At 37.8% G+C, this 10,413-nt stretch overlaps 1 protein-coding gene across 3 annotated transcripts in view; it reads left to right on the top strand.

The window, feature by feature from the left end:
- Positions 1 to 634: 634 nt before the first annotated feature.
- The window catches only part of LOC107549472 (voltage-dependent calcium channel gamma-7 subunit-like), a 23,568-nt gene continuing 13,789 nt past the window's right edge, over positions 635 to 10,413 (top strand). The window contains exons 1-2 of one of the 3 annotated variants that reach the window (XM_016230565.1): positions 635 to 817; positions 10,042 to 10,237. In XM_016230565.1, the coding sequence (XP_016086051.1) occupies positions 10,042 to 10,237 (196 nt within the window). In that variant the 5' untranslated portion in view covers positions 635 to 817. Of the gene's footprint in view, positions 818 to 1,067; positions 1,103 to 9,618; positions 9,687 to 10,041; positions 10,238 to 10,413 lie in introns of those variants that run through there. The other 2 variants (XM_016230566.1, XM_016230564.1) reach the window with 2 other exon arrangements.

Raw genomic sequence — 10,413 nt, forward strand, 5'->3', positions numbered from 1 at the left:
TACAGACGCAACAAATGCATTCACACACTTACAGCCATATAGTCATTACAATATAATGCACAGTATGAAAAATTGGTATTTGTTTTCTAAAAATGAAATTGAACACTGTAAAAAATATTTTAAGTTGTAAAGGAAACAGATTATTCGAGTACAAAATACAATTTCACACTGTCTAGTTTAAAATTTGACGTTTAATTCCATGTCGTTTCTTTGCAAATATTTGTGAAGTTTACTAGTGAATGAACCAAAAAATGCTTCATTGCATTATTAAATGATTAGCCTTTTAGCTAATTATTAGCAAAGATTAAATTAAAGTGAGCAAAAATATGACTGCAAAGGTAATCTAAATGCAAAAACATGAAAGTGAAAATCAGCATGGTATCATATACTGGCTGTTATACATGCATAATCAAACTGATATTTGTAAGCCATAAATGTTTTGAAATATCAACCGTATTTTTCCTGTCAAAAGCAGACGCCAGACATAAGCTTCATACAATATTTCCATCCATCCATCCAAAATGCAAAAGTACATTTTCCATTGCGCACTACCCAAGCCCCACTACATATTCATACGCACAACGTCTGCGTTGCTTTTCGTTCTCTTTCGTTTTGCTGGGATAAAAAGAGGGACGGTAAAAGCGTGCAGGTGTGAGGGAGGAGAAGATAACGGGGTAGCAGTGGGAAATACGCACGCAAGAGAGAGAAAGAAAGAGGGAGGGAGAGGGAGAGAGAGACAGAGCGCGGATATTTTGCCAGGCACCCCTGGTGTGAGGCTTGTGCCTGCATACTTGTCAGCTCCGCGCGCACGGGCAGGGTGAGTACACGCTTCTTCAGTCTGCTTTCATTGTTCTTTACTGTTCTCAACTAATGCGTGACTGAGTCGAAACACATTTCAACTTTTGTCAGGTGTTATAGACAGAAGTTAAAGAAAACGAATGGATATGCGTGTCGACCGAGTAGCTACAGGCTCGTTTCCATAATCCCTGCAAGTCTGTAAGCGAGTCGCATGTTGTGTCGGTACGTGAGGGGAAGATTTGTCGTTGCTTGTGGTCCGTTGTGAATTGTAAACGTCCAGGGTCGTTCGGGAGACTGGCATGCGGTGATTCTACTAACATTTGCAGCTGTTGAGCATTTTTGTGTTGGGCAGAAGTGAATGAATGGTAGCTGAGGTAGTGGAGACTGGAACTGGCTCAGTCAAGTGCCCCAGGAGGCGCGCGCTGGCATGTCGGTGGGAACTCCATCATTACTGGGCCAAGGTCTTTCCATACATTAGCCTACATCTGGCTTGGCACTCTTTCTCTTCTCTCTGTCCCCGTTCCTCACTCTACTGTATGTCTTTTGTTCACAATGTATTTACTGTAATACATTCAGATACATACTAAATATCGTAGTGTTCATTTAAACAAAAATATGCAAACATCTTTAAAGAGACAGTTCACCCAAAAATGAACATTCTATTTACTCACCCTTGCGTCGTTTCAAATCTGGAGACGTACTTGCTTCTGTGGAACATAAAATATATTTTTGAACTGTATTTGTCCATACAATGAAAGTCAGTGGGGTCCAAAAAACACTGGATCTCAATGATTTTGATTTTATGGTCAAAAAGACATTTTTCAAGATATTTTCTTAACTGTTAACTGTTCCTTTAATATTTTGGATCAAGCGTACTTACTGTAAGCCACATTGACATCATGGTGCATTTGAATAGTGCACACTTTAAAGGGATCGTTCACCCCAAAATGAAAATTCTGTCATAAAATACTATGGAAGTCATTAGCTACCAGCAACGGTTCTTCAAAATCTTCTTTTGTGTTCAACAGAAGAAAGAAATTCCTACAGGTTTGGAACAGCATGAGGGTGATAGTTCAAATTTCAAAATTCATTTTTGGATGAACTATCCCTTTAACTACACACTTTGTGTGGCACCAAGCTCAAGGGATTTACCTCAAGTTGTGCCAGTGCACAAAGGTTTCCTTCAGTAAAGGTCAAGATCAGACCAAATCGGATGTGCAGACCCCACAAAAATGTAAAGACATAAAAAAGGATATCTGTGGGTGAATAGGCAAGTTTGAGTTGGAACTTGGGCGGACTGATTTTGTCATGGAGAAGTAACCTCTCTTCTACATCAGCACACATGGCCTTGAGGGGGCAGAAGAGCTGCGGGCAAAAGAGTTTGGTGAAAAAAAAACTCTCAGTGTAGACGTTCAAGCTGGAGTTTGACATTGTTAGTCTCTGCCTCTGTTGTGTTTGCTTCAGAGCACTCAGCACCAGCACTTTTCTTCAACAGCGTACACGCTGTGCCTTTTTTCACTGCATTGCAAAATCTGTCCATCATTTGCTGAGGTTCATCTTCTGTTGACTGCTGGTGTTAGGGCTTGTGTCATTCTTTGCGGTAGGATGAATGGCAGAAAGGTCGAACTCTCCGATATTCACACAGATGCACTAAAGACTCGTCTAGACTTCTGAGATTCATTTCGGAAGCCAAGAGTCTCCGTCTCTTTTTTTCTCTTTCTTACGCTTTCTTTTTCTCCCTCATTGTTGCTCAGGGTGCTGCTCTGTATCACCAATTCGGAGAGACACACAGGAAATGACAGCATGAAAAAGCACACACACACATTCTCTCACACATACTCTATACAACCTCTTCAAAAATATCCATCATAAAAGTCGCCATAGCAGCAGCAGCTGAGTGACTGCGGAGACAGGAAACTGATTCTTTCAGCCTCACATATGTAACCGAATGACAGCATTAATTTCATTAATGACATGTCAAATTCTAATCTTTAAATAAATAGAGAGCGAATGACAGGATGAAAGCGATCCTGTATCAGCTCGGCACAGATGCAGAGACAATGACAGAGAGCAATATGCACATTTCACTTTGAAAAGAACTTTCAAGTTGTCGTCAGCACTGTCATCCATTCACAACCGAGACAAAAAGCATCCCTCATTAATTAAGAATCGATCAGAGCTCTGCCCTGGGAGAATCAGAGAGGTGCACAGGGTCAGAAAGAGGATGTAATCTTAGTTTTACAACACATTTCACACAGAGAACACTAGTTCATAGTGTACCTCTGACATTTACATACTGCCATTTTTAGTTAGTTGCCCCATATATGGCCTCTTCTCATTCCCGTGTCTTTTCTTGCCCTGACTCTGTTCTTTTACAGTCTTAAACCTTTCTTTCTCAGTTTTAAAGAAGTGTTGTTATGTTAATTAAAACTACTAAAAATAATTGAATTGAAGGTCAAATAAATATATTATATATTAGGGCTGGGCGATATAGCTAAAAAAAATGTATAAACGATATAATATTTCATATTGTTCGGTATCGATAATTATTGACATTTTTTATAACCTTTTTTAAAATAAAGCGCAATAGAAAAAAATGTGTAAATTTAACCACTGTGTTTTTAATTTACCCAATTTATTGAGACAAACAACAAACATTTTTTTGATTTAACAGTCAAACACAAAATAAAATTTAAACAAATATCTCCTTTCTTATGTGTTATATGCAGATTAAATAAGTCTTATGGAAACTTTTGGCTTGTCTCCTGATGCCACAGGAGGGCGCAATGAGCAAAACAATGCTGCATATTAAATTGTCAATGCAATGAAATAACTGTCCATAAAAAAAACGTGCATAACGTCTACATTAACATATACTGTATAAATCAAATATAATTTTGTAAATTGCATAAACAATTATGAACAAAACAGCATCATGTATTTATGCATCGCTTAAAAAAAAAAGAGCAGAATCGCCGATCACACAGATTGCATTTGAAAACATGAGATGCAGTGAAAAGGAATAAACCTCCACAAATTCGCGACGTGTTTTCTAAACGTTTAAATTGTTTTAACTTTGCATGGCTTTCTATCTCTCTACATCTCTTGTGTGATGCGAGAGATGTAGAGAGATAGAAATGCACTGAATATGCATTCTGTGTGAATGGCTTGGGTTTGGTTTTAACCTAATCAAGACCTTCTAAGCATTGAGCTACTATATTTCTCTAATATTTTGAATGAATAACGCAGCAGCGGCGCGTCTCGTGGGCTAGACTAACAAAGCATTAAAATGCAACAACGTCACTTACATCATCACCGCATCTCGTGCTCCACTGATGACGCTCCCTGACACACTCCTAACATTCGAATGTACCATTTTTGCATTCAAATGCAATTTTTTTATTTTAAATTCGACTAATATACATTGTTTTCTTCACAATCTCCTCATCATAGGCAGGCACAGCACTCATGTTCGTGTTTGTGTGTGCTGTCTGCGTCACTCATAGCACATACCTATCCACCTTTTTCTTCAACGCGGAAGTAAGCCTATGGGCGAGACTTCCGGATCATTAACCGCTATAGGTAAATAATGAGAAGAATAACAACGTACTGTAAACTGTAAAACTGTTTGCATTACAAACCAGTGTGTTCATAATTAAGATAATACATTAAAATAATATGGTAAGACACACCAATTTTCAGTATCAAGCAGCAAAATGAACTGTTTTGAACAGCTAAAAATAGCTGGACGCAGATGAGACCTGAAGCTGGACCCATAGAATTTACAAATGGCCGCGCCCATTTTTACTGGCAAGAAAAAGGTGGGTATCGTATATATCGAAATTTTCTATATCGAATATATCGAAAAAAATGTATATTGTTATCGATGAAGGAGTACTGTCGATAAATATCGATACCGTTTTATCGCCCAGGCCTATTATATATATTCTATTCCGTATGATATTCCATACACTCTAAAAAAAAATGCAGGGTTAAGAACAACCCAGCGCTTGGTGAAATATGGACAAATCCCGCGCTGCAACAGCTAAAGTCTGTCTACACTGGACGCTATAAAAAAAAAATCATCTGAAATTTGTGTCAATACGTCATAAATAGAACGCAGCAGTTTTCTGTTGGGGATTTGTCGTGTCGCGCCGCGCCGCATCCAGTGTAGACAGTAGTGACGTTACGTTCTGTGCCGAGGCTTCGGAGCGTGTGTGGAAAAAAATCCAGGCAGCTTTCAGTGAAGCGCGTATCGAGGCTTGTATCGCCTTAGAGCAATGAAGTAATTGATGACGTCCGAAGCCTCGCTTGGCCAGACTGGTTCAGGAAGCAGTTTGAATCTTGTAAATTCACAGTCCTCTACCCTGTTAAACCCAGCCACTTTCCAGTTTTAGATTAATAATATTGGCCCTCCTGCCTATTATGACCAAAGACTTGATTTACACACATTTAGCCCCATTCATTTTAAGCCAATGCGTTTATTATACAGTTATATTATATTATGTTATACAATCCTTATGAAATATGCATTATATTCATATAAATACATTAGTCTATGTGGAAATTTATTTTTTTCTTCACCGTTATTTCTAAGTCTTAACTGGCGCAAAACAGTGTAATCATAGATCACATCTGGTCATCTGTAATGTATTTGCTTGTTTTACACTTTTTGGCCACCAGGTGATATTGTCAGCAAATGAAGACTTGAGAAATGAACCCTTTTGTGAACCACTTGGATGAAAAGCTTCAGTTCTTCATAAGACTTCATCTCGCCATCACTAGCCCTGCGTCTCAATGTTCACTATCCATCCTAAATAGTATGTGAGATTACAATAAGTGTGTCCCAAAGCATAGTATGTTGAAAAGAGTATGCCATAAAGGCTGATTTATACTTCTGTGTCGGACCTACGCCGTAGCTTACGCATAGACGCACACCCATACGCCATAGCCTGACGTGCACCTCTCCAAGTATCTAACAGTGCATCAATTCTACGCAGACCGCAAGCGCTGTGATTGGTCTGCAAGAACCCCTCCCTCCATATGTACTTGAGTTTTGTGTGTGTTTATGTGCACTTTAATATATATTAATGTTACACCTTCTTATATAAAACAAAGCAAAGAACAAGTGTCTTATCATTTATTATACTACATAGCATTATGCATCAGTAGTTGTCCACAACAATCAATGTTGATCTGCCGTGGTACAAGTCCTTGTGCAGATTGAAAGAATGCCATCATCTCCTGTTCCGATGTTGTCTCCTTTTTGTAGTTTTAAATAATGATTTAATGATTTGATATTTATTTGCCGCCGTCACGGCTATAATGCTTCTCCGACGAGCCGCTTCTTCTTCGGCTTTTGCTGTGGTACTGCGGGTTACATCGGCAACATACCCGTGGACACTGCTGACTAGCGGTTTGCATGTGTACTGCACGTTGACGCGGACAACGACACAGAAGTGAAAACTGACGCATAGCCTACGGCGTAAAGGCTACGGCGTCCGACACAGAAGTATAAATCAGCCTTAAGTCCCCAGATGGTCTACTATTTCAGGTCGATATTTGAAGTGTGGATCCGTGCACACTCTAATGGCTAATATTGCCCACAATCCATTGCGCTTTGGTGAAGGGTTCTGTCCAGAACTTCAAACACAAATAAAACACGTTAAAAAACTACAAACATGGCTGATGTGTGCGACCGGAAGTTAGGTAATGAGGCTTAGAAAAAGAGGTTTGAGTTACTAATATTCAACATTTAACCTGGTAAAAAATATTTATTTAATGTTATTTGTGTTATATTTCATCTGCAACAGCAATGTAAACTTTTATAAACATCCGTTTGGTCGTTAACTTTTAAATGCATCATTATGCATAAAATATGAGCAGAGTTCTCAGCATGAAAGACCCGCGACTGGCAGATCAATCTGCTACTTCTTTTCTCTCCAATACGGTAGGAAGTTAAATGAAATGCAATGTGGAGGATGTTAACTGTGACAAGATGATTGACAGGCCAGTTTACAGTGACAGGGTGCGTGTATCTATGCAACAGAGCGTCCATTAAAGACGTAGTTGTGTGATGTGATAGTACGTCCAAAACTTGCCTACTCTTCTACTACACACTCAAAAGTGTGTACTTTTTCTTCACTTAAAGAGTACATACTTTAAGGGCGTTGTACAAGTAGGCACATTGAGACGCAGCATAGTAAACAGCAACTTCTTCTTCTGTGAGTTTATTGGCGGGTTGCAAACCAACTGGAAAGGTGGCGGACCTACTGTACTGGAGTGTGACGAAGATGGAACACAAAGAAGATTTCTATATTCTGTTCTTTAGACCGCTATTTCTCAAGAACTTCATTAATACTGTAATTATTTTATTAAATTCTACTCCTGCCTTTAAAATATAATATAAGGTAAATTCCAAAATACCCAAAGATTGCATATCTCTTATAAGTTCAGTTCTTACCTGTTCATATTTTTTTTTACATCTAATCAAAACATGCTCAACTGTTTCCATTTCCTGACATGCATTACATAAACCAGAATTATGTTTGCCGATTATATGAAGTGTTGCATTAAGATTAGTATGATCCATTCTTAATCTAGTATAGTAGACAGAATCACTGATTATAATGAGTTTTATAGAATTTTGTCGCACCGTGCCACTTGTGTCCGGTGTAGAAACGGTGTAACATTGGTTTTGCTTTGTTTCACAGAACTATTCGTTGCCTGGGTTGCGTACGTATGTGTGGGGCGGAGCTATCAAAATAGGGGTGAAACTCTTTTGGGGTAGGGGCATGTTTGTTTTGGTGATTTGGCTACCAGAAATCACTTACCCCACCTTTAAATGTTTAACCCAACCTTCTGGGTAGTTTTATTTAGGCAAGGCAAGGCAAGGCAAGTTTATTTGTATAGCACATTTCATACACTTATGCTCTCCTATACTCAGATAACTCCCTCTCCCTTCTAAGTATGACCTGAACCATTTAATTACCATGCCAGAAAGCCCAACCAAGTTTTCCAGTCTCTCTAGTAGTATGTTATGATCGACAGTATCAAACGCAGCACTGAGATCTAGTAGTACCAGCACTGATATTTTGCCAGATTCAGAATTTAAGCGAATATCATTTATTATCTTAATGAGTGCTGTCTCTGTGCTGTGATGCGGTCGGAAACCAGATTGAAAATTGTCCAGGTATCCATTTGAGTTTAAGTATTTGTTCAGCTGATTAAAGACTACCTTTTCAATAATCTTTCCTATAAAAGGAAGATTTGATATTGGTCTATAGTTGCTCAATATGGTGTTATCAAGATTTCTCTTTTTCAGAAGGGGTTTAACAACTGCAGTTTTCAGGGAGTTTGGAAAAGTCCCAGAAAGAAGTGAGGCGTTCACCACTTCTAAGAGATCTGCTTCCAAACAGTTAAGCACCCTTTTGAAAAAATATGTGGGAAGTGTGTCAAGATAGCATGTTGACGATTTAAGGTGCTGTACTATTTAACTCAACTATCCTGTTGTTTAAAATGACTATATGTCTAGCTTAAAATTAACCTAAAACAGGTTGTAAATTAAAATCAGATACGTAATTTCTAGAGGCATCAGCAATAATCAAAAGGTTTTCAATAATCAATAAGCAATTTTAAAAAAATTATTTAATTATTATTTATTAAACTTTTATTGAACATATTAATAAATGTTCATTTAATTCCAACCTATTCATTTTAAGCAAGAAATATAGTCATTTTGAAGCAATAGTTGAGTCAAATAAAACTACCAGAAGGTTAGGTTCAAACATTTAGCCCAACCGCTGGGTCAAAACAACCAAGTTGCTGGGTTTGTCCATATTTCACCAGCATTTTTTTTATTTTTTTTAGACTTGATTAAAAAGTACCTTTAAAAAATTTTTCTTGGCAACTAACTGACATAAAATAAGTTTGTTACTTACTAAAATTAAAAGCACTAAAATAACTAAAACTAAAATGATCAATTAATTAAAGCTAATTGGAATACATAAACATTATTAAACTAATAAAAATGACAAAAGCACAAAACAAAATTACTAAAACTTAAAATAAAATGAAAACTGAAGCTAGTTAAACATATTAATAAATACTCAAGAATAAAAAAAATACTAAAATAACACAGTTTCAAATCATTTAATGAACTGTTAATTTAAATTCACTTATTCGCGTTCATTCCAAACTTGTGTGAAATTCTATCTTCTGTAGAGCACTAAAAGATTTTAAAAAATGTTTGGTTCATGCAGCTACAGTTAATTGAAGACTAAAGCTTTCAGACTTCAAAAAGGATGCAAAAGTATGGTAAACATGGTCTTATGATCTGTATTTGAAATTATAATTCTGAAAATAATTCGACTTGTGATTGTTTTCTAATGACAATCATCAATTACTCAAAAATCGTCTGAATGATTTGACTCATCTGGTTATTGAGTTCAACTCACTTGATGCAATTATTCAGTCCCTAACGGCTCACTGGACGGGAAGATTATCATTAAATAATGACTTAAATTTCTGTCAGTTCTTCACAAATTCTGTTTTATGGCTCCAGAACACTCACAATACAGTCATATTTATCATTATTATAATATTTTTATGGTGCCTCAGTTAATTTAATTGTAGAAAAGAATGATTTGTACAATCCTTTAAAATTTCTTCTTTTGTGTTCAGCAGAAAAATGAAAGTCATAGAGGTTTGGAACGACATTTGAGTGAGTAATTAATGAAAGAGTTGTCATTTTTGGATGAACTAATCCAATAGCAGCTTTTATCAGATTCTGTTCTCCCACAGTGCATCACACTGCAGGGTATGCCGATGTGAATTAGTGAGCAGAACCGGTGTGTGTCTACATCTGTTTCTTTCTCCATATGGATGAGGTCTGTGTCTCACAGTAAAGCTATGACTCATGACTCTGTAGGCGCTTGTGTGTGATGTGTGTGTTGTGCCATCTGAATTGCTGCCAATGATCTTTCACGTTCTGCTTCAATGAATGCCACCCGTTAAGCCTGGTGAACTTTGACCTTTCTTGTGATTGGCTGATTACCGCCACAGTGGGACAGGAACTGTCTCTCGTGATCTTTTACACTCCTCTTATCTGTTTTCTCTTGGCACTTTTACTGGTAAACTGTAGAGTAACAGCGATTGTGTAGAAGTGTCTAGATTTGATGATGTTTTTGCAGTGATTTGGAGCTTGGGTGCTGATGGTTGTTATGTATGTGTGTGTGTGTGCAGATGAGCTCTTGCAGCAGCAGGGCTCTGACTCTGCTCTCCACAGTGTTTGGGGCGTGCGGACTGCTGTTGGTGGGGGTTGCCGTGGCGACAGATTATTGGCTGCTGATGGAGGAGGGAATCGTACTGCAGCAGAACCAAACTGTCGATGTCAAGATGGCATTACATTCAGGCCTCTGGAGAGTGTGTTTCATAGCAGGTGCGGACACACACATATTATACACTAAGGTCTTAGATAGTGCTTTATGATACAACCTTCGGATGTCATGGATGCCCAAACATGCTGATCTGCCTGCAAGGGACCCTCTTCACACACACACACACACACACAAAAAAATGTGTATATATATATATATATATATATATATATATATA

The sequence above is a fragment of the Sinocyclocheilus grahami genome, unplaced genomic scaffold, assembly GCF_001515645.1.
Source record: "Sinocyclocheilus grahami isolate Dianchi unplaced genomic scaffold, SAMN03320097.WGS_v1.1 scaffold373.1, whole genome shotgun sequence".
NCBI lineage: Eukaryota > Metazoa > Chordata > Actinopteri > Cypriniformes > Cyprinidae > Sinocyclocheilus > Sinocyclocheilus grahami.